General features: G+C 39.5%; 1 protein-coding gene across 1 annotated transcript in view; it reads left to right on the forward strand.

The window, feature by feature from the left end:
• The first annotated feature begins 949 nt into the window (after positions 1–949).
• MPPE1 (metallophosphoesterase 1) overlaps positions 950–25,066 on the forward strand; it is a 30,152-nt gene continuing 6,035 nt past the window's right edge. The window contains exon 1 of the mRNA XM_031552852.1: positions 950–964. Within this exon, the coding sequence (XP_031408712.1) occupies positions 950–964 (15 nt within the window). The remainder of the gene's footprint in view (positions 965–25,066) is intronic.

The raw sequence follows: 25,066 nt of genomic DNA on the forward strand, positions 1-25,066 counted from the left end.
TATGCTGCATATACATTTACTTATACTCTTTTTCCTTTTTGAACCCCCACTGTTATAACAGGAAAAAAAAAATATCCAGTATGTACAGCCTGGATTATCAAGGTGTGATGTTAAAACACCAGGTTTAAAAACTGCTTGTCTAGCACAACACAGGGGGTGCCTAATGACAAAATTATCCTGAATAAACATGACAGAAGAATCATCTTTTTACTTTATATTTTTTACTCCTCACCCATCAAAAGCAACCATAAATTTCTGTGAAGGTACATCTTTGTAGCAAGCTATGGTCACCATGATGAAGCAGCTGCACTCAGGCAAAACCTGCTCAGAAGTTATTGCCTTGAGAACCCCAAGCAAGTCTCAAGCTTGCAGCACACAATAAGATGAAAAAAATGGCAACCCTACTCCCATTAAAAATGCCTCCAAGCTGAACCTCCTCAACAAGTACTCACTGTCCTTAGCAAAGCTGTATGGGTAGCATTCTAGTTTCTCCAATCTGTCCTGACATTTTCTGTCTAGTTTATAAACAGTTTGATATGGTTAATACTGTGGGCAGAGGCAAGTGTTTGTACACAAACATGACCCCATCCTAAATCCCACTAGACTAAACAAATCAGTGTTTGTTGCAGAAGCATTACTGCTGGAGCTGATATATAAATCATATCTTGACTCTTCAACACCGACGTCATGTTGGTAGCATTGATCCAAAATCACAGAATCACAGAAAGGCCAGGGTTGGAAGGGACCTCAAGGATCATGAATCTCCAACCCCCCTGCCACATGCAGGGCAACCAAATGATTACGTAACTTGGTAGTTAGCGCCAGTGCACACCTCTCCCCTGTACACACGCATTTTAGGATGGTCACTGATTGTTAGCATTGGCAGTTAAGTTCTTGGTATTGGCCTAAGTCATGTTCCAAGTAAAAGAATATGTTTCAAGCATGCGTAATGGGAACGCCACAGGTAAGAGACAGCTTTGTTCAACAAAGTGCTTAAAAAAGATCAGTTTAGATAGCTGTAATGTTTTATGCTTCTAAGGCTGTTGACCACACGTCATCTAGTCATCTACACTGAAATGAAGGCAGTGATTTACAGGGTTCTAAATGCTAACCACTCTATCAGGTTGCAGTGATATCACTGGCACCCAATAAATCAACATCTGACCACTATTCTGGGCTAAATTTCTTAGCTTTACCTAACATTAACTTTTCTGGTGTGTGATGGTTTCCTAGGATTTCTTTTGGAAGTAAACTGAATGTGCACTGAGTTTTGTAGACTCTGGATTTCTTGAAGGGAAATCAATTCTTGAACATCTTTCATAGAAGCTCCTTACTTGGCTAATTAGCACAGAATCAAAAAATAGCTCTGACAGGCAAGTTTCTGTACAAGTAATAGATTCCAGATGAGATAAAGAGTCAGTACTTCTAAACACATTAGCTTCAGTCTCACTGCTGTATTAAAATGTGAAAACAATAACATTTTTTTCTAAATAACATTAATTTCTGCTAATTCTAAATGCCTTTCATAATTATGGTCTGGTGTAATATACACTCTTATGTATATGCAGCCTCAGATGTTGCATACATGAGCAAATTTACATGACTAAAAACTCAATATAAAGTGCTTAAGATATGATGATTCCTAAATTTCCGCTCAAAGGATCAGTGTGAGGAAAACAGAATAGCAGAGAAAGGAATAAAAATGGACATCAGCATCACCAATCCTCTCCTTTTAACTCATGTTTTTTTCATCTGAAGGATAGAATTATTTTGACAGAACTACATCTTTTCTCAATACTGACAGGTCTTCTACTTACGCATCTTTTACAGAAAACCGTACTCAATACTGACGATAATTCTGCAACTGTTTTGCATGTAAGTGCAATGAACTTTAAACTCAGGCATCCAGGTATTCATACTCAAGTACGAATACAACTATAACACAATATTTGTATTTCTACTTCTTAGTTCTGGTTTTATTTTGTTGTTCTGATAATGAGTAGGACATTAAGGTTCTCCTTAATTTTGCTGTAGGTTGGTCTGTATTACCTGACGTGAAATGGCCCAGATCACTTTTTTTTTTTTTTTTAAATAAATTAAGGAAGATACTGGAAGGAAGGTCTGTTTGGAAATGCAGCCGTTTGGTATGCCAACAAATTAAAGCAAAAGAAAAATGGACAGATAAAGTTAAAAAAACAACAATCACGAGCTACTGACATTATTATATCTATTATTAAGCTGATCTGTAGTTTTATAAATATCTTCAGTGAGTTTCCTAGGAAACTCAGCTGACACTTAGTTTGACAAGCAATCTCTACATTTTACATTATGCAAGCTGTGAACACAAAAGTACAGGTTTTAGATGTGCCTGCCAGTGCATGTGGGAACTATCAATAAGCATTATTCTCTTTAAAAACCATGGCAATTTGTGCAGCATTAGCAGCTATATAAGAATTTCTTAAAAAAGGATTCATAAATGCACAAATAAAGAGGAGGTAATTGTACACGAAAATCTTTTTCTCACTGGGTAAATCACTACAAGGTTCTGTACAGATATCCTGACCCCACGAAATCACAATTAAAAGAAAATCATGTCTTGAGAATAAGACTACAGACACAAAAAGACATGCTCTATTTATAAGTATATTTTGACATTCAAAGAATTGGAAAGATGAGGTGCTAAACAGCATATCAGCACAATGAACTACACGTTTTAATAAATCTTTTTCTACCTTAACTGTTTTTTTGTTTTTTTTTTCTGTTTTCCCCATTTCAAAGGCCTGGTATAAAAAATTCTCTGTGGAAAACAAGAAATCAAGCTAATGCTAAAAATCCTGGTAAAAGGTAAAATTGTAACACTATAGCTTGAAGCTGTCAGAATGAAGAATCTCAAAGTTATCCTCAGTAAGTAAGTGGCTGCAGTCTGCAAACTTTCTGCTTCTGAAGGAACACAGAAGGCTCTGCAAATTCCTTAACCAGGCCCCCAAATCAGTAGGAGCACCCCCTATAACCCACTATATGAAGTCATGCAAGACCAAGACTTTGAATTCTGCTATCTTTGGATTATGATAACCCTCATGCAAGTTAAGTATTTCACAGTGAGAACTTATCCCAGATCTCTATACTAGGGAGCTGAAACTGACCCCCTTTTCTTCTTTTTTCTTTTACCTGCTGAAATAATCAGAGACAAAATCAAAATTTGAATGGTTATATACAGGTACTAATCAGCTAAGGGATTACAACCTTGTTATTGCCTTGTGCAGAATTTAAAAATTGGAAATTATGGATTTCTGGTTTGGAGGATACCTTTGGCTCCACAGTTGGTTTTCAAACAACCTCACATTATTCTGATACGATTCCTAGTTCCTGAGAAAGACATAATGAAAATAGCCTCCAGTATCATTCTAACCCCTAAAGGATTTATTTTCCTAAGTCATTTACTGAAGATATCAATAGAAATCCCTCAAAAGACATTGCTAGCGTTTAATAGGTGAGGATTTTCCTGTCAAATGCAAATAGGCACTGTGCTTTAAATACAGCCCCCATGCAGCAACAGAGCGTTCGCCCTCGCCCCCTGTGTGCTGCTTTGCAGCTGTCTCCCCTGAGGAAAGGTGTAGAAGCGAGCACTTGCAAGGCAGGAGCGCAAGGGGATGAGAGCTGTTCTGAATCCACTCTTTATTCTGATTTTCAATGACCAATTGCTGCTTGAGCTGCTTGAGCTGATGCAGAAAAATAGCCAGTGCAAACACTGAAGACGCTAGTGAAATTTTGTGTTTATTTATAGAGTCTAGAGATTTACGTATTGGTATTGATTGACGTGTATTTTTGGCATCTTCTAAGAGCACCGGTTTCCCAGGACTTCCCTCTTCTCCCTATTTCAATACTGACATTATCACACTATAACTGTCTCTTCATCCTGTCCTGTGGGTGGAAAGGGAGATTAAAAAACGGGCTTCGAAAAGAAAGCCGTCAAACCGCATGCATGCTGGGGCTGTGGAGCAGAGAGGAGAGAGACTGCAGAGGGCAGCATCTGCTCACCCAGCTCCCGGCCTGCTGCCCGGCCGGCCGCAGCTAGACGCTGAGTGAGGCCTCTGTGGGTATGGCAATCGAGGACTGAAGTTCTGAATTTCACAGAATCGCAGAGCCATAGGGGTTGGAAGGGACCTCTGGATATCACTCAGCCCAACGTCTCGCTAAAGCAGTTCCCTACAGCAGGTTGCATAGGAAGGTGTCTAAGCTGGTCTTGAGCACTTCCAGAGAAGAAAACTCAACGACCTCTCTGGACAGCTGTTCCAAGCACTTTTACCCTCACAGTAAAGAAATTCTTCAATTTAGAAGAATTTGTGCTTTAAAACCTCCTGCCAGCCCTCCACCTGGGGTTCGTGAGACACTGGAGACCATGTACAGGATAGCTGCTTAGCTTCCATGTGTGATCAGTACATGAGCAGCACGTGGCTGGTTGGGATGCCTGGTTTTTCAAGATGTGTCCTCAGAGTGAGAACAGCTGTTGCAACAAATGGGCTACCAAGGGAGAGCGGTGAACATACTGAGATGGACTCTGGGCAAAAACGGACCCTGGGTGACAGAGTACTGGCACAGGTTGCCCAGAGGCTCTGAATTTCCTCCTTGGAGAAGTGGTCCTGGGCACCCTGCTTTATGTGGCCCTGCTGAAACTGCAATGTTGGATTAGTTAACCTCCATGATCCCTTCTCACCCCAGCCATTCTATGATTCTGTGATCAGATCTACATGCAGCCTACTGGGGGGTACCAGCAGTTTGGTTGGGAAGCATGTACCTGTCCCATTCTGTTATCATGGCTACAACTAGCGCCAAGCTACAGCAAAGTCATCCAGAGCAAAGACAACGTGAGATGCTCTATTACATTAGCCTTGTGAAGCAGGAGAGCTCTAGTTTAAACAAAATTCACAGATGATGACTTAAGCTGAGATATCAAAGGCAAAGACACAACTGTCAGTCATGACTATTGCAACGAAAAGCTCATCACAATTCAGCAGGTGACTCTTTCCCCCACAAGTCAGATGGCTGGCAGGAGTCAGAATCAAGTTTGATGAGGATAAAGAAAGATGGATAAATTCTGTGAAAGAATGCTGCTGGTATATAAGCTTAGTTAAGAGAGCTTCCTAGCAGACGTTCATTTCAGTCTCAGTTTCTTAGCTGCTGAATAGTCTCTTCTCAATACATACTGCCGAATATCTCTACAAAAAGGCTTTGCAGGCTACGTCCAACTATCAACCTAAACAAATACATGGAAAGCTCAGCTACATTAAATGTTTCAGATATATGTTGAGTACCTTCCTTCTGCTTAATAACACCAATCTAATTTCTTTTAATTGAAAAAATATGAACTAAACTTAAAAATGAATAAACAGTATGACTTCCATAACTGCTTGCCACCACTGTTCCCTAAATTTGCTGAGAAGCAGTGTGAATTTTGGGAAATGCATTTTTTTCCTTCTAAATTTAGCAAACTAACCACTATTTGGCTTAGCAGATGTTTTTGCTTTTCGAGCGAGAGGCCTATGGGGATCATCATTAACCCTCTTCTTAACATAAACACTGGCTAAGACTTCAATCTGGAAAACTGTCATTCACACAGAAAGGTTAACAGGCTCCAGCAGAAATGAGACTCATCATCTGCAGCTTCTGTTATGAAGGATCTCAGAGACAGAGAAGAATAGCACAAAGAGAAGGAAGAGGAAAGGTTACTTATTTACTTATTTTATGAAGGACAAATTTTTTCTACTGCGTGCAATCAGACATTTTATTCCCAGAGGTGCAAGCAGACGAGCTGCTGCAAAACACAAACCAAGAATGAAGCACTAATAAAACCAAAGGCTTAGACTGACACAGGCTCATGATCTTTATATGTATATTGATAAAACTATACAGACAGATCTTAGTTCTGTAACACAAATGTTACACAGAGCACATTCTGTAATTTTAAGGGCAAACTTGAATAGAGGACCAAGAGAAAGATCACATAGCATTATCTGGAGAGATCTGGATCCTGACTGCCTTGTGAGCTGATATTTGACAGATTGCAATCACTTCATCAACTATTTGAATGAAACAACTATTTAGTATCTTCCAGCAAGTATCTGGACCAGCTCAGCAAAGGAACTAAAGAACATGTGAAACATCAGAGTTGCATGTGCAGAATGCAATGGTTCCAGAGATTCTGGAAAATCTACCTTTACAGATACATCAAAACCTTGTTTTCACTTGTTGCTAACTGCTAACTAAAGAGCATAGAACATCGCACGTCTGCCACTTAAGCTAAGTTCTTGAAAAACAGATTTGACTTCTATGTTAAAGAAAGCCAAACTACAAGCAAAAGCCTTGATAATACGAGGAGCTGTCAAGTGCATCAGGTTCACAAGCACCAACTTTACACCAAAAGGTTGCAATAGGATGTCAAAAGTTAACAATGTTTATTTTCAGAGTATTGCAAATGCAGCTTTCCCTGTTACTTACAGGCTTTGTTGCTGTGATATGGAAAAATTATTTCAGTGCAAGTTGCACCCTCTGGTTGATAGTTTTGTTTTTAAAAGTTGTTGCACTGTGGATATATGAAATCCACCAAGTGCGGTGAGCCCTGAAGAATGCCAAATCCAGGTTGCTTGCTGGAAATGAAACATTACTTACTCCAATGGAAGTGGTTTGGAAAAATAAGTCTGCTATGGTGGCTGCCAGAAAGGAAAAACCAGTTTGACCAGAATTTTCTATAGGAGGGTGATAAAAGAGAAAGCAGAAAATCCCCAAACACGAGAAGCAAAAGAGACAAAACACATGGTTACAAGGAAGTCACAAGAAGTTTGAGTTTACCTGTGGCACCAGTCCAAGCTCATTGCAAGAGAACTTGCTGCCAAGCGGTCTCACATCTAAAAGTCACACTAGATGTCTAAAAAGAGAATATTAATAACCTCCAGAATACCCAGATAAAGAAATGTGAGCTCTTCAGAGTGCTGAATTCTCCAGACCAGGAAAAACACAAGCACGCTTATTATTCTTTTCAGATCTATTTGTGACACGTGAGAAGAACAATGTGTAATGTCCTATGCAAAATGTAAGTGTAAGTGTTGACTTGACCCAGAGAATTGACTTTGCTGGAGTTCTGGTGGGTGCTGGGGTTGAGCAGGAGGACTGGCATTAGTTCTAAGGCTTAACATTTGGATCACAGCATCAGTTCTCATGAGGATGTATTAGAGATTCCAAGAGATAGATAGATAGATAGATAGACAGACAGACAGACAGATAGATAGGATCTGAAATTCCTACAGATGCCTAAAATTTAAGGAGCGAGGGCTCCCAACACCCATCCTACTAGAGAAGAAACCTTCTAGAGCTACATATAAAACGTGAAATCTGTTGACCAAAAAGCTAAAAAAAACTGAAAAATTTGCTTTACAGAAAAGTCAAGGAGATGTCTAGCTTCCAGACAGCGAGAATGGAGAAGCCGTAAATGCAGACCCTGCAGAGCACTCAGTAAAATTTATTTTTACTTTTTCCAGATCATGAGGTGCAGCGGCAGGTCATTTGTCTTCTGCAGTCACTATTTCTTGTCCCAGCTCTAACTCTGCACTCTCATACCTTTACCTTGTGTGAAGGACATACTGGATGCAAACTCTATGAGCAACCCTTCAATGTGCACTGCATGGTTCACCTGCTTATTCTCAGATGCTGCTCTGTCAATGTTCAAGGCTAGAAAACTTAATAGGGAAAAAAAAACCAAAAAACAACCAAATGCCTTAGAAGCATGATAAGAACTGACAGCCTTCCTTTTAGCAATTCCAGAGCATTTTTACCCCAAAACAGCCAACAGAACCATTGCTCAGATATAGACCTTTTGTTTTTTTTTTTTTGCAAAGAATGAGAGGCATGGTAACCTCTCACAGAGATTACTGATGAGAAGGACACAAAACCTGCTCTTCCCCAACTTGTTCATGTCATGTGCCAGAATGAATTTGGGCATCTCTACATTTAATCTAGATTGGAGAGCACATCATCCTTCCCATCCACAGCATGTTCCAGAGCTGTACATGAAAAACAAACAGCTGTTTTAGAAATTATCAGGTGAATATAACACTATCATGCAAGGTCTAAGGAGTGTGATACGAGTGCTGGATGTAACTATTAGGCTCATAAGAAAGCTCTTCTGTCGTTACAAACGATGCTTCTGAAGTGTTTTCATTAAATCACCATTATCCTGTCCATTTCAAAACAGGATATATTTAACCAAAGAATGTATTCAAGCCACTGATTCTAACACTTATAGCTTGACTGAGCGATTCAGAGGCTAGAGAAGATCTTTAAGATCATCCAGTTCAACTGTCCACCTATCACCAATATCCCTCACTAAACCATGTCCCTCAGTACAGTATCTAAATGACTATCTTAGGTAGCTGACGGAATGCATGAAGCTGAAACGAGGAGAGGAACTGTTAATATCAAAATGTAAGGAAAGACACAGTGATCATGTCCAACTTACTAACTATTGGCTTAATTCCATTTAATAGTTAAAGCCATTTAACCAAGACACAGGTTATAAAACTCAGTGTTCAAAACTAGCCCAGCAACCCTGCTACTTGTACATTTGTAAGGAAGCCATGTTAATGCTATAATTTGCTATTAATCAGGTATTTTGCAAAAAGCTTGCCTAACTGCACTCTCTGTACCTTTCTTCCATTCCTGTTCACTTTCCACCATTTTTTTTTCTTTCAGTTTACAGTACGTTTGTTCTATTAAAACAATACATAGAGTTGGGTTTGAGGAATGAGGAAAATAATTATGCAACAACCTGATTATGCCCTACTTCAAGTTACTTTAAATATTACCTTATGCTTTCCTTTTTAATTGCTCTATCCAGTACCCAAGATGTGGTTGTTATTTCGAGGGCATAGTTTATAACAAACTGGAGCAAAAAGATGTTTGTGGCTAATGGAGAATTTGGCACTATGGGTCACCCTCACATTGCTGCAGCTTTCCATGAGGGCTCCCTGCTGAGAGGCTCGCTGCCCATACCAAAAGGAGGGGGCTGAACAGCATCAGACTGGTTGGTGCTGTTGATAGTTGGTGCTGGTTGGTGCAACACTGCCCACAGTAGCCTGAGAGCCTGTTGGAGCCACCTGAAAGCCCGGGGCAGCTTTGTGCAGGATCATGGCCCCACATTTTCACTCCTTTAAGATATCATGGGTCCACTGAAAAGGCAACTTCAGCTGAGTTTAGAAGCTGCAGCACTATACAACATACACATCTGCAAGGAAGAGGAAAATTCTGATAAATTCACTTCAAAAATCCATGGAGGCCAATTTTAAATCCTGGACAACTTCTAAAGCTCCTAAAAACAGGCACAGAGAAGGAAGTCAAACTTCCTAATCTGTCTTCTCCGCCCATACAGTTAGTGGAAAAAAACTGGGAAGATTTATGCAATAACATCTGGAAAACACTGAAGAGGAATATACAAATAAGGTATAAATGTCTGAAACCCAAAGCCACTTGTCAGTTCAGATTTCAAAATGTTGTATTTTCTCTCCTTTTCTTTCTTTAAGAGAACATTACAAATACCACTCACAACTTGCATGTAATCGGTAGAAATGAAATGCAGGAGTGCTCTGGTATTTGTCCTCTAAATACTCTAAATATGGAAGCACTGTTCACATGTTGATGTAATAAAATATAGTTGGCAATATACTGGCAGGTCACCCTATAGTTGAGTTGTGAGCACAGGTATAAGTTTTACATTTTCTATTTATTTTTTTTTTGTCCCTTCAAACCCAAGGGCTCCTAGAACAACAAATTCCTTATCAGAATATTTTTCCCATGAAACTCTGTGCACATTGCAGTGTGGATTCTAGGAAATGCACTGAGAAGAAACGTGCCCGGTACCTGTCCTGAGGGAGAGAACCAGTTTGTGATGGCCTCAAAAGACCTGACCTTTTTTTTTTTTCCCTAGGAAAATCCATATTAAGCTGAATTCTAATATAAAAGTTCTTTACAATATTGCCTGGGAGAGTGCATGCCTTTGTGAGGGAGTGCCAGGAGAATTCTAAAGTTGAGTGTGAAGAGTGCTGACCTTTTGCTTTATTCTCTGGGAACTTGGCTCCACAGTGAGATGAAACTCCTAATTACACTATGTTGGACATTTTTCAAACAATAAATCTGAGAAGTTCCACTAAGTGATACCAGAACTAAACTACAGATACCAGAGAAAAAAACCCTCAGCCCTGTGCAAAGGCCTATCTTTTTTCAGGCAGCGCTTCTAAGGCTGCCCAGAGGCTGTGGGGTCTCCTCCTTGGAGGTCTCCAGACGCTGGCTGGCTGTGGGCCTGGGCACCCTGCTCTGGTGGCCCTGCTGCAGCATCAGCCACGCTGGACTTCTTCCATCCTATGGAATTACCACCTCTATCCAATACCTCAAAACTTAATTTTTAAATTCATTTTTAAAAACACTCTTCCCCCCTCTAGAAAAACAAAACAAAACAACATCAAAAGCCCTACTTCAAAAAGGTTCTCATTAAATAATAAGGCGTATTGTACTTCAGAGCAAATAGAATGATTAGGGTCCAGTCATGTTATTAACGTCATCACAAAACCAGAATCAAAACACAAAGTTTTTTTGTTGTTGTTTGCTTTTCTGCTACGAAATAAATAGGAGTTCTGATCCCAAATACCAGGTATGGCAGCCAAAGCTGCTGGCATTTATTTTAATCAAATAATCACATAGATAATTGTTAATCTTATAATCTCTTCAATTTGTTAGTAACCTTCGTAATTAGATTATGGATAATCCAGTCCTAACAACAGCATGACAAGTACTGATCTCCTCCTCTTAACAAACGTCTGTCTTCCAACAGGTTATCCTGCATTAGACTACAAAGCAGACAAAGTTCACACTTCCTTCAGACAGTTATTTTCCCCTGTAGACCTGCTCACTGACGAAAATGTTAAGTAAATGAAAAAGTACACATTTACAATGTAACTGTGACGACATTTTGAAAACAAAAAAATGTTCTTTAGTTGGGCTGGTGCTGATACTGCTCCCATTTTGCAAGATACATGTTTTAGAAGGCCTCAGTGTTACTCAAGCTCAGAACCACAAAACACATTTATAGGAACTGCTTCTTATCCTGGTTTTCAACTTCATTATTTTGTTATGTATTTCTAATACCTTCAGTACAAATCCTTGAAAATTTGTGTTAAGTAATTCACCACCATACACTGCTTAGACATACATCTTCATTTACTGGCTGTATGTGAGATATCAGCCTGTCCTGATGTAAATTCAGTTCAAGCACCGTAATGCACTTCTAAATAGATTCTATATCATAATATTACATAACACTGGACAAATGCTCAATCACAGAAGTGAGGAAACAGGCAAGTTTCCAATTGGATTTTTTGCTTTTGTTTCTTCCTGTCTCAGAATCTCAGAACTGAAAAGCTTTATGATGGTTTCATTATGAAACCCTGCAAGCATCCTGAGCTACCCCCTAGCCCTCCAGACAAGGTTTTAGAGTTGCACATACGGACCGCCATTAGGAAGGGGATCATTACTGGTATTAATCAGAACCATACTAAAAGTACATTGAAAAACTGTTAACCTCGTCTTCAAAACGGACACCGTTTTCAAGGTGACACATTTTCTCATAGAAGCTACAAGTAAGAGAGAAATTTAATAACTGCAGAACAAATATAGATAAAATAAATGAATACAAACGAACAACTAGACCACAGAGCGCTATTTTTTTCTTTTGTCAGAGTTGTTAAATATTTCAGGTTCACAGAGGGACTAACAAATTCAGTGCAATCAAAGCTCTGATTCTACAAAGACTCACCCGCAAGCATAGTTTTAAGGATATAAGTAATCCTATTGAATGCAACAGGACTTTGGAATTCAGTGGCACGACTCATACGCTTAAAAGATCAGTAACGTGCACAAAATTTCAGACGTCAGGAGCCTGAAAGATGGTCTTGGTTATTTGGTTATTTGGTCAGTGCAGGTTAACCTCCAAACACCCAAGTCTGAGTGATATGACAACAATGGCACCCAGTCCAGCAACATGTGACACTGCACTGCATATTGCAGTTACAGAGGTTGCTTTCTGTTCTGAGGAATGATTGTGCCCGTGTGATTCTCCACAAATATAATTATCTTGCTGTTGAGGGTAAACTGCACAACAGTTTTTTCAAAAATCCAGCTGCTTTAGACACAGATTGTTAGCAAGACCTCATTACCTTCCAAGCAGCGCGCTTAAGGGAGGACACAGTAAATACATAAATGTAAATGTAAATGCAGAAAAAATAGCCATTTTGCTAGCACCTGAGCTATAGGAGTCTTCAGTGCACAGCGAGAATAGTGCTAACAGGTTCCTTTGCAAGCTGGCTCTAGCCATCAGGAATGAGACAGGCTCTACCATCACCTCCTGGTGTGGTACAGTATGTTCCACAAACTTCTCCTCAACACATCCTAAATGCATTTAAATAACTCTACGAGGGCTCTGGAACAAAGCCAAAGCCCGGCCTCCTTCCTAGGCAGTATGGTTGCAGCCTGTGTGGCTGCAATAGGGTCTGGCCTGGAGCAGCACTGAATGGTGCCCAGCCCAATGCAGCCCAGGCTAAGGCCTGGCAGAGTTCTTGAGGAAACAGCATTACATATACCTGATACACTTTTGCATTGACAAACTGCATGAGGAGGCTCTGTATCATAGAATCATATAGGATCACAGAATGGCCTGGGTTAAAAAGGACCACAATGATCATCCAGTTTCAACCCCCCTGCTATGTGCAGGGTCGCCAACCACCAGACCAGGCTGTCCAGAGCCACATCCAGCCTGGCCTTGAATGCCTCCAGGGATGGGGCATCCACAACCTCCTTGGGCAACCTGTTCCAGTGTGTCACCATCCACCAGGTGAAAAACTTCCTTCTAATATCTATCTCAAAATGAGACAGCAGATTTCTTTCAACAAGGAGAGGAGCCTGAAAGTAGAATGCAGGCTGAACCAATGAGGTCATTTTCTGCATGTTCTGCTACAGAACACAGCCCAACTGAATACTGTGAGGTGCTGGAACAGGTTCCCTGGGGGGTTGCAGATATCCCGTTCCAGGTTGGATGGGGCCCTGGGCAATGTGATCTAGTACTTGATCTAGTGGTTGGCAACCCTGTCTGTGGCAGGGGGGGTTGAAACTTGATGATCCTTGAGGTTCCTTCCAAACCAAGCCATTCTATGATTCTGTGATTAACAGCAGTCAGGTAATAAGATGGCTAGAATGAAAATTTAGTATAAATAACATACAGACACTAAATGCCAAGGACAAGACCATGCATAAGGCCCCATCTAGCTGCACAGCACAATTAGGAATCACACACATCTGCATCTGTGTGGAATGATTTTGTTCATATTTTTTCTATCACCTACCGAATATCTGAAGGAACACTGCTGAACCCAGTAGTAGAAGGAAGAATGTGGAAAGAGCAATTTAGATAGAAATATATCAAAATTACCGTCATGAAAAACAGAAAGGTTTGGTTATTTATAGTATAAAGAAATTTTGTCTGGTCAGGCTGTGGGTTTTTTCTTTAGAAATTAAACAGGGAATTAATCCCTCCCCTTCCTCTCTTATAAAGAAAGGCATTTTCATTTGTGATGCCAAAAGCTTGGTGTTTGCAGATTTGTCTGCCATCAATTGTTAATCAGCCTCAAAGCATTTATAAGTAGAAGGATATCTCCTGATAGATTAAAAAGAAAAAAACAGGCTTAGAATCAAAACTGAAAATTATATAAAGACAGATATGTAGATACACATTTTAGCACTCTGGAGTACATTTCCAAAAATAAATTAGTCAAACGGACATCTTTCTAAAAAAGCTGATTGCATAAGCATAATTACACTAAACACAAGTACCTGTTCTATCTCTCCGCATGTTATAAATAGTTCAAAGTTACATTACACAGCCTTATTCTAAAATGCTATTGTTCATGTGTTCCCTCAAAATCCCTTCAAAGAAGGCAGCTGGCCTTCACCGCTGTCTCATGTACTGTTTTCCTATTGTTGCTATATAACTTCTTGGAAGCTAAATATGTTATTTTCCCCTTGGTTATCAGCAAAAAAACAGATGATTCCAGCAGCTAAAAAAAGTTACTTAACCATATTATTCTCTCTAGATTACAATGATATATAATAGCACTTACTAACCAACTCTGCTTAGAGCTTTAATTTGGAAGCTTAACAACTTTTGGTCATTGTGGAAACACTAACTGTGAAAGACATGCATTTCTGAATGCAATTTATTAGAAGGACAAGACCCTGCTCAAAAACCTGAACTGAGACCTCTGAGGAGAATATTGACTTGGATTCAAGAATCCCCCCCTCAAAATTCCGGTTGAGCAACAGTTGAGGGCAACTATCCAAGCTGCTACCTGCAAGATGCATGGAATGGAGAAAACTGTTTTTTTCTTCTTCTATCTTGCTTTATAACATAAATTATTATTTACTTTATTTGTGTAAGAAGGGATCCACTTCATTTTAGCAACAAGCGGAGTGTAAGCACAAAAAGCTTTCCTAGGAAGAATGAGGTTATTTGGCAACACCAATTACTAACATGCAATGCCACTTTACCAGTGTCAAGGTATTATTTGGATGGATAAGATAGTCTAAACATTTTTTCCAGTTACACAAATTTATTTTTCACTGAGCTATTCTGTCCAGATAAGATACACAACTGCCTGACAGAAATTCAGAATTTAACTGTTCTGTCATTTAAGGGTTAAAAATGGGAGGCCAACTTAACCTCTAGTAGGAAACCCTTGTGTCAGCAACTGCAGTTCTGCTGTAAGACACAAACATGACAGTGTTGTGGGAGGGGACCCTCCGCATGACATACTGCTGACATCAAACACTTTGCTTAGAATTTGAGGGTATAAATGAGATGTGGATTGCTGACGGCAATCCAGATAACATCACCTCAACAGCTTTACTTCTGCATGTTGGTTGTGACAACATATTCACCATACATACTTCCTCCTATTTGTTGCATATAATGATGCACATAACAATATCTATTAGAAGTAAACCAGCTGACATTATTTAAAGCTACTGAAGTAACAGACTATATATCTCTGAGAAAATGCAAAGGAGAAACAAATGAAACACAGTCCATACCAGCAGGAAAACACCTGTATGCTTTACTTAATACACATTCAGTATACATGAAATAAGCTATATAAAGGTCTTTCTGCTTCCTAGTTGGTTATTTACAAGAAAGTTTATTTTGTTTGTAATCCATAGGGGAAGACTTTTTGCTCTGCATCCCACTTACAGAATGAGTGTCTACCAACGTTTTAGATACTCAAAAGAATTAAGCAGTTATGACCTGATTCTACCCCCAGAGAAACCAACACATCAGCCTTCCTGAACTGAATGAAGTGAGGCACACTTTGCATCTACCTTTAAAGTTCAGCAGGGTGTGGAGAAGCTGCTAAATAAATCACATTTGTAGAATAACTGTGACGGGTTTTCCCAACATGCTGCAAAACACTGGATATTATTAATAACTAGGGTCATCGTTTCAAATGATGAGAGCTGAGAATACAGCTGCAAAATCTACCAGGCAGCTAAAAACAGAGAAAGAGAAATATCAAATATCAAAAGAAAGGATTGTTCAGTTGAAGAAGAAGAAATGCTGAACTAGAACTTAAAAAAAACCAAACAATAACACACACAAGATAGATACATAACCATGGACAAAAGAGAGAAAATTATAAAAGATATTATCTTCATGGTGATCCATAGGCACATACAGAATTAAAGCAGATATCTACTGAACTCTGCGTCAACTCCTGCAATTATGGATAGCAGTGTATCTGCTATGACAAGACTTCAGCTACTGAGCCCAGTATTTCAGACAGGCTTATCCAGGCTCAACTGAAGCTCTCCTTTTTGTACGAGTGCCCAAACTGGTTAGGTTAATGGAGAGCTGTGTGTGTCCAGCCAGGTTGCAATCATACCTATAATCTCTGTCAAGAGATCTAAGAACGTGAATGAGTTGGCAAAAAAAAAGAAATCCAGAAAAAAACTTCAAAAATATATCCCATCAATAAAAGTGAACAGTCATGTATGGCAGCTTCTTTACAAAAGATTATGGAACAAGAAAATCACAGCTGTTATGAGATGATTACAACTATTATGTCCTTGAAAAGGTTCTGCACCTAATGCAAGTTTTTATGTGCTTACATTTAACTTACTACATAATTAAAACAGTTCTACAAGCCAAATTTAAGTGGTGATATGTTAATTCAGCATAATTTTGAAGAACTCCAATTATGTTGCCATGCTAATACAAAAGCTTTGTATAGCTACTTTTATTTACATACATGTCATGACTGACCTGCTCAAAGGTTAGATTTCATAATATCCCAGTATAGAAGCATCTGTTCCAATTCTCCAGCTGACAACAGATTCACAGCAACCATTATTTTTCTTTAACTTGCAATTTCTTTGCATCACTCAGAAGATAATTCAATGCAATTATTTCCTAAGCGTGCCTTTCTGCTATTAACTTCACTCCATAAAAATGGCTTTATACTTTATAGATTCCTTAGTCATGAACTGAGAGGTAGAAGCTATAATGCAGGACTTGGATGTGATGTACACGTTCGTTTTGTTATGGCTCACACGTACATCATTTTATTTATTTTTGTATTACTGATAAGAATAAGGTGTGTGTTCGAAAAGTGGCATCCAGCAAATCAGAGATTCCCCACCCTTGCGTGCTCTGGCTTCCTCTCAGAGCTGAGACAGGAAACCTGGTTGTTGTCATACACGCAACTCAGAATCTCTCTGTAAGCAGCCTCAGCATTGCAAAGGCTGCCTTGTCTTTGCTTGGACATGAGCATATCAGTGATCAGTACCTTCTGTGTAAGTGTAGTCCATTAGCTGAAATAAACAGCAAGTTATTTCTTACAAAAAACATAAACTTTTTTTTTTGCTAGCATTAGCAAAATCACACTGAAGTCTTGTTCTCCAAATTCTCTTTTTCCAACGTGTAAAAACACCATGAAATTTGTAGCTAAAGACATACTTCTTTTACGTGATTTATAGTTATTTAAAATTGATTTTTTTTTTTTTAAGTTACAACTGATGCTGGTAGGAACCATTCTAGCAAAATCCCATGCAAGGATGTGTTGCAGGGCTTTTACTCCCTGCAATATTTGAGATGGGAAATAACAGTGAGTACTGGAACTAGGAGGCAGTATCTCTGCCCAAGTAGATAACTCTTTCAAGTAGGGACTTTCGATTCCAAGTTCAGCTTGGTTATAGGCATTTGAAAACAATTATTTATTACCAACAGAAGTGCTGTTGCTTGTTTCTTTCAATATGAATCAGGAATTTCTATAAATTAGAACAAATATTTTTTGATATCTAATGCTATCTCACTGCTCAGGTTTCTCAGGCTGACATCCTGTTTCCTAGTCACCTTTCTCACTGCTATTTACATTTAGTGGAAGAGCAGCAAACAGTCTCCCCACTCCCCAGGCTCCTGAAAGAAAAATCCTAGCAACTTCAAACCCTGCAGTTCACTACAGTATGTGCACTTGTGGGACTGACAGGGGATGTGAATAGATGGTTTTCAGGGATAAACTTTTTTTCCCCTTTCAATTAAGTTTTTAACACCTTTAAGACTTTATAAAGGCTACATCCCACTTCTTGAGTAACAATAAACTGATGCTACTGACTGCTGCATGCAAGTGATTTTAAGACAGCTTTTCAATTGCTGAGTTAAAATCTATCAGTGTCTTCAAAAGCATGCAGACACATGGAAACCAGAGCAAACATAAATAAAAGTTAATCTTTGAAAGGTTCAGAGAGTATTTACTTAGGTTAATGTATAATTTCTGAGGACAGATGTATTTCTTGCAAAAAATCCATAAAATAATAAAAACTTCAATTACAAATGGAAAACATGGCAGCTGAACATGTCAATCTAATTGAAGTGTAAGAATAAAGCATGAGAATCGCACACACACAGAATCACAGAATGGCCTGGGTTGAAAAGGACCACAATGATCATCTAGTTTCAACCCCCCTGCTATGTGCAGGGACACCAACCACCAGACCAGGCTGCCCAGAGCCACATCCAGCCTGGCCTTGAGTGCCTCCAGGGATGGGGAATCCACAACCTCCTTGGGCAACCCGTTCCAGTGTGTCATCACCCTCATCACCCTCTGTATGAAAAATTTCCTCCTAATATCTAACCTAAACTTTACTTTCCCTGTCTTAGTTTAAAACCATTCCCCCTTGAGCTCATACTGCTCTTTCCTGTGCTGAAAAGCAGCACCCAGTGTCACTAAGGCAGTGTTTCTGCAGCAAGGACATCCCCTGCGCAGTGGCTCTGCAGACAGCTGCAGCTGCTTCTGCTATGCTTACGTGTCTTGTGACAGCAACTACACTTCATAGAAGATACAGCCAAAAACAGATTTCTAAACAAAATGCCTCACGAAAAGAACTGCATCAAGTGAGACAATGGGATACCAGGAAATGCATTATCATTATTTTGCCTGCATGTTTTCAAAATAGAAAAATCTCCTAAGAAACACAGTGCATTTGCTCCTAGCGTGAGGCTTTGATTTGGGTTCTTTAGGTAGCTGCAGCTTGTTTTCTGACGGCGCCCTTGTTTTGTTTACAGCGCATTGCTGGGATACTCCCTTTGATTCAGCCTGACACACGTGACGCTCCGCCAGCTTCTGTTCTGCAGTGCTGCTGCACTAAAAATAGCTTCCGCTTGCTTTGGCTCCACATCTAATTTATGGAAACTCACAGAAAAGAAGGCCCCTCGCAGTGGGTGAGCGACGGACGATTCTGCAGCTTCTGCTGCTAATCTCGCTCAGCATCATGAAACGCAGGGCTGAAAGTGCTCAGTCTGAGCCTGTCGTTGATGTCGGTTAGGAAGAAAAAAGGGAATGCTTAATATGTCCCGTCTATTTCTAAGGCGGTTTATTACTAACAACTAAAAACGTAGGACGATGAGACCATGCTATGAAAAATCCTTAGAATTCAGAATGAACATTTATAAAGGACTACCAGTGCCTGTTCCTATTTAGGGAAAATGCTGCCATTATTTTCTCAATTATCTTAGAAATCGCACTCAAATTACAAAGCTTCTGTCTGTTATTACAGCTTTCACGTGCTTGGTATAAACTCCTTCACCATGCCATAAAAGACCAAAGTATGTCTTTCAAGAAATACTGATTTTACAAGCTTTGCCACAAAAGTTGCTTCTGCACAAAACCATACTTCACATGTTGACCCCAACACAAACCGGGCTTATATTTTTCTCTGACATCATCCAGGTTTATTTCAGAATTCAAACACCAAAGTAAATTCAAGTTAGAGGCTACTTTTCTTTCTGTAAAAGCAGGAGTTTGTTTCGTTGATCTGGATTTTTTCAGGTAGCCATTTACAACAGCACTGCTCTGGAGCTAGTTTCAAGTGAAAATGGGATCTGGAATGGGGATGGCCCAAGCCTGGTGGCTGTGTTAAGGCACTAGTTTTTAACAGCTTCAATTTCTGAAGACTGGAATGCTGAAGTAATGAATACAAATTCCAGAACTGAAAAGAAAGGCCTGTTTTTCTTTAAAAGTTTTTAGAGTGAGTAGCGAAGATGATAAGGAAATTGGGATTCAGATTTTGTTTTAGATACAAACTTGTAAGTTAAGGAAATTCAGACAGCAATCAGCAGCTTAAGTATAGAGAGATTTCAAGGCTTTAATCTCGTAAAAAACAGCAAATAAACTAACTGGCTTAGTCCAGAAAGGCTCCCCGCACAAATTTAGCAGTCCGTTTGCAAGCTATCAATTTAAGGATTGCTATCTCGACTGTTATCCAAGTAGGGACATAGCAACTACCATGGCTTAAAAGGAATTTTCATAAGTCTCATGAGAGGTTATGATTTATTGACCAAAAAACTCAAACAAAATCCCCAAACCAGTTCAGGCTGGCTACAGTTGGCTTCTTACGAGTTAAGGATTAAGTAATGGTCACAGTGAGTCTGTATCAATTTATTTACGCAGAATGTACTATGGTGAATTAATGTTAAAAGGTCTTTAATCGAACAGACAATCATTAGCCTCAACTTGTCTTTTAGACAAACCCTTTTGTCACATCCCTCCAAAGGGGAAAAAACACAAACTAAAACACATCACATGGAGACATGTTCAGAAGAAGGATAGAGCCTAAGTGAAGAATGAAAGATAGAAGCTCCGGAGCAGTGTTTCTGTACGCAACTGTGTGTGAAGAAGTGAGTGAGGTAATGGGATGATTTAATGCTAGCAGCAGCGTCCTTTTTGTTTTTACTTTATCACAATTCTTTTATTTGTAAAGAGTTCAAATCAGAGCTTTAAAAGCCTCTCTTTGTATGTAGAGCACACTTAATCATTAAATTCTGTTTACATTCTTAATTATAAACACAAATTGAAAATCCCTGATCTATCTCCAAACCCAAATCAGTTTGATAGCGTTCAAATCAATGTTTACAGTCTGGCACTTGTTGCTTCCCCAGCCTCAGCTCTGTGCCTCCATCCTACCAACACTGCCTTGCAGCACAGCATCCCGCAGCCCCACGCTCCCACTGCTAGAAAGCAAAATGGAGATGTGGTGCAGCCTGAGCGTAGGAGAGGCAAGAGAGCAGAGGCAGCCATCCCTGCAACCACACTACACGTGGCTCTGCTCATCTCTCCTATCAGTGAGAGGATAACAGCACGGGAATACAAAGCTCGGCCCTACCTTAATGTAATTCAGAATGTTACGTAAGGACTTGATAAACAGAGCAGGCAGCTAGAAATGAGATAACCTAGCAATGTGTATATTCAGCTGATTTTGTATTTAGATTCCCAGCTAATAAGCTGTGACTGTGATAAAGGCAAAGAAAATGGCTGTAAATACCAATCTCTAAAGGCATTCTTGCTTCTTTTAGGGTTCCTCAGTTTTTAATACTGTGTACTGGATAATTGTGTCAAAATTTGAAGTATGGCCAGATTACATTTCGGATTTGCTTATTTCTCCCCTGCTTCTGAAATGATTTGTAATACAGGAAGCATTTAAAAACCATTTTCCTACCTACCTATAGCTAAACAGGGCAGGTCACATCTTTAACCCACACCTTCAGAAACACACTACAAACTGCACGAGGCTTTCAGCCCTTCTCAGCTTTACAACATTAATCTCAGACAATTATGAGGACAGATGCTGCCAGATACTAAGCGTTATTTAAGTGTTGCCCTTACCGTATTCTTCAAAACGCACGTGCAATGTTATAAGAGATCTCAGAATAAAACTCACAAATTTTCTAGTCAGGAAAAAAACATTTAAAATGTTAATTGTATCTGCTGCCTCATTAGTAAGCCAGGTGATGTAAGTAAAAGTGTGAGAGTGAACTGAAATAGCTTCACACCGATAAGCAATTACTGAAAATGGTATATTCTGAATCAAGAAAAAACTACTTTTCTAAAAGTTTAAAAAAACCTTAAAATGCAAGTATACTGCTCTGGAGCAACAGCTAGAAAAAGTCAAGGAAAGAAGAATGCATGGAAAGCGCTGATAAAAACAGATCAACAAAACAAAACAAACAGAGAGCCCCAAATGAAGGTTTAAACTTCTAGAAACCTCGTCTAAGTTGTACCAAAAATACAGACCAAAATGCCCATTGCTGCTATCTGAAGCTCCCTTCTGTTGGGCCCTTTTCCTTTAGAGCAAAGTAGTACTCATTGCTAGCCTTCCTCCAACTTCCCCTATGAACAAGATCCGCTGGTGGATTCAGGCAACAACTGCCCCCAGTTCTTCAAACTTCCACATTTCTCTAATCCTATTCATTGTCTTGTGCTATTGTATTTCTAAGCGGCTTAACACCACATGCCAATATTTTTCATAACTCCTCAGAGAGGTGGCTGTTACTTCTCACCCATTACAGTCCTGGTTCATACACAAGGCACAAAGAAGAAAAAACAACCCTGACCTCTTAACTTCGGTATGACTGGGCTCGTACTTTCTCTTTGTGAAAGATACAACTTTTTTAGAACCACGACTTTTTGGCTGCCCTATACATAAAGAAAGGAAGCATCCTCCCAGATGCCATGTGAAGTTGTACTTCTCAAGAAGACAAGTTTTCAATGATTGTTTTTTCTTAGGAAAAATAATCTACTGTGCAGGAGTCCTTAACTGATGCAAGGGAGTTGCACACTGTGAGATCTAGCTTGTAGCCAAAAAACAGGACCTGTGGCCACCAGGACAGCTGCTGCAGAGCAAGGGTTGATGAAGCAATAGAATACAGAGATGAATTCAACCACTTTCCACCTTCTGGAGCTGGCAAAAGGCTGTATGGTTCGCAGCTCCATACCTTGTTTTGTCCTGGGCTCAAGTGTTGGGAGAAAGAGAGACCAAATCCATCCAATTTTAGAGGCTTGCCGTGGGTCGTCTCTTCACCTGCACCTAGTTGGGCGGGGAAGGAGTTCTGGAATTGATTTGAAGTTTGACTGGTGTTAGCCTTCCTCAACACAGAAAAAGTTATTTTTTTATTGTAATTTGGGGATTGGTGTGCATTTATTGAACACAAACACTGCATACATGTGAATTATACTGATATCAGTTGATGCAACTATGTGTAATGTGCAATCAATATTTTCCATACAGAGCTACTGTATAATTCAAACATACTGCTGTTCTTGCTACACTTCCTGGCCCCCAGAATTTATTCTAGTTGAGGTGAATTTACAGAAATGCATCCATTTTGGAGGACAAGCTGCTACACACACACAGATCAGCCAGCACACGAGCAGTGTCTCCAATATCAGTTGGAAAACCCAGAGTAAAAATAGCAAGGGCAGTTGAAAATCTCGTGATAACTGTGGAAGCTGTTCACATGCAAACCTTAAATACAGACATGATTTACACTGGGACTATTCACTGTGTGACAAAGGAAAGAGTATAAGCCTCGCTAGAGGAAAATAAGTTTGTTAAGAGTTGTTACTACTATTTGTTGCTTTCCTTCCCATCACAAATAGATGCAGATCTTTTACAAGCAGGTTTCAACTACCAACAAAAGCAACTGAAAGACAGTAACTACTTTAAGAGGATGAAATACTGTATAGCAGTGAAGTCCTATGCTACTTGTGTTCTTACATCATAATGAATTCCCCTATAAAAAAAATCAAAGCTACCCAAAAGAGATTTTTAAAAGGTCAGCTCAAACAAGGGACACTGTAAAAAACGGAAAGAATACTGAGCCAACTTAAGGAAATGATATTTCTATGCTAAAAAGCTTCGAAAATCATTTGTGCTTAAACGTTAGGCTTTCAAAAAACTTATGAAAAGATTCTTCTCTTTTTGAAAGTCCTCTCTTTCTTCTTCTCTAACTCCGTTTTGTTGTCCCATCTGCAGTAGATGGTGCAAACTGCTGGACACAAGAGCACAGCAGCACTGGCTGCATTAAGTGAGAACACAAGGAGGCTGCTATGCTGGTAAGAACACAAGAAGTCTCTCCCAGCATAGCTTGTGTGTGGGACAGATCACTGACTACGTCTCTCTGAGGCCTTTTCTACTCTAGGAAAACCCTTTCTGAAAAATGTTTTTCAGAAGAAATCTCATATCAATATAGCTGTATAAAGAGTTCAGCTCCACACTCCTCTTCCTGTAAAACCTCTCAGAAAATGGCAAGCCTTTTTGCTAAGCACAGCCCATTTGGGTCTATTGCTTAGCAAGCCTGAAACAGACAGATGGCAGATGAGATCGTAATATTATCTAATCATCAGGAAATCAAATAGCATATATAATCTTAGCAGTCAATCCTATAGACGAACACTCAATTCAAATACTGCTGTATGCACTAAAACAAAAGACACCTTCCTGTATCTATTCTAAATGCAGCAACTACAGATTATTTAGTGTTGTTCATTCTGGGAGGCAGATTATTGTATCCAACAATTCAGAGCTCTGAATGGTAGCTTTCTATCCAGGCTGCTGAATACCTGGAAATCTACAGCAAACAACCACAACACAAACTCTTCTGGGAGACATGGAGGCTTTACTGTTTTTTCAGCCTTCCCCTGATGCATAAGGGAAATGCAGTCCTAACTAGCTACATTCGATGTGCTGTACAAAGGGAAATGAGAAGGACCAGATCTGTATCTGTACTGCACCAAACGCCTTCCAGGAAGTAAGGAAAGCCGTACTGATAATTTCTAGACAGAATAATGATGTCTTTGGCAAAGAGCAGCACTGACAATTATTTCACAGCAATCAGAAAGACAAACCAATACCTATGACTGCACTGTAATGAAAAAGCCTATGACTCCTTCAGAATAACCTTTAATATCAAACATAGGACAAGTTTTTACAAGGTCTAAAGGAAGGCACTACACTTTCTCACAGACAGGTAAGCCAAAAGACACGATGAACTACCTTGAGGCAAAACAAACAGCACATTATCCAGAGTCAAGCTACAGCTCTAAGTACTTTTTCCTGATCTAGATTGCCCTTTTGCTTCCTCTGTGTGAATAAGGAAGACAAAAGTCAGAAGAAACTGAAATAATGCATAACAGAGACGAAAAATCAGCATGATACATGATTACAGCCTGCTGTGAGCAGCTCAGAAATTGAGGAGAATGCAAACAATAGCACACGCTCTATGATTTGGACATTGAGAATTCCCTTGACTCCTATTCATACGAGCAAGCTATTGAGAAACACTGACATTTGGGCAATAAAAAAAAAAAACAAACACGCCACCAAGAGAACATTGATTTCCCAATACAACTGCCATTGTAGTTCTCCTAGCTGTAAAATAATTCCTCCTCCCCCTCCACTGTCCATTTGTCACAGCAGCTTTAACTAGTGCTGACAACAAGCCATTCACAACACTGTGCATTGTACTGCCTTTACAGACTGATCCTTAGGAACACAACTAACTGTACTGCAAACTACCAACATTATACATACTAAGCAACACACCATGATTCCCAAAAGAGAAAGCAAGAGGAAAAAAAGAAAAAAAGAAAAA

This window comes from Meleagris gallopavo, chromosome 3, assembly GCF_000146605.3.
Source record: "Meleagris gallopavo isolate NT-WF06-2002-E0010 breed Aviagen turkey brand Nicholas breeding stock chromosome 3, Turkey_5.1, whole genome shotgun sequence".
Classification (NCBI taxonomy): Eukaryota; Metazoa; Chordata; class Aves; order Galliformes; family Phasianidae; genus Meleagris; species Meleagris gallopavo.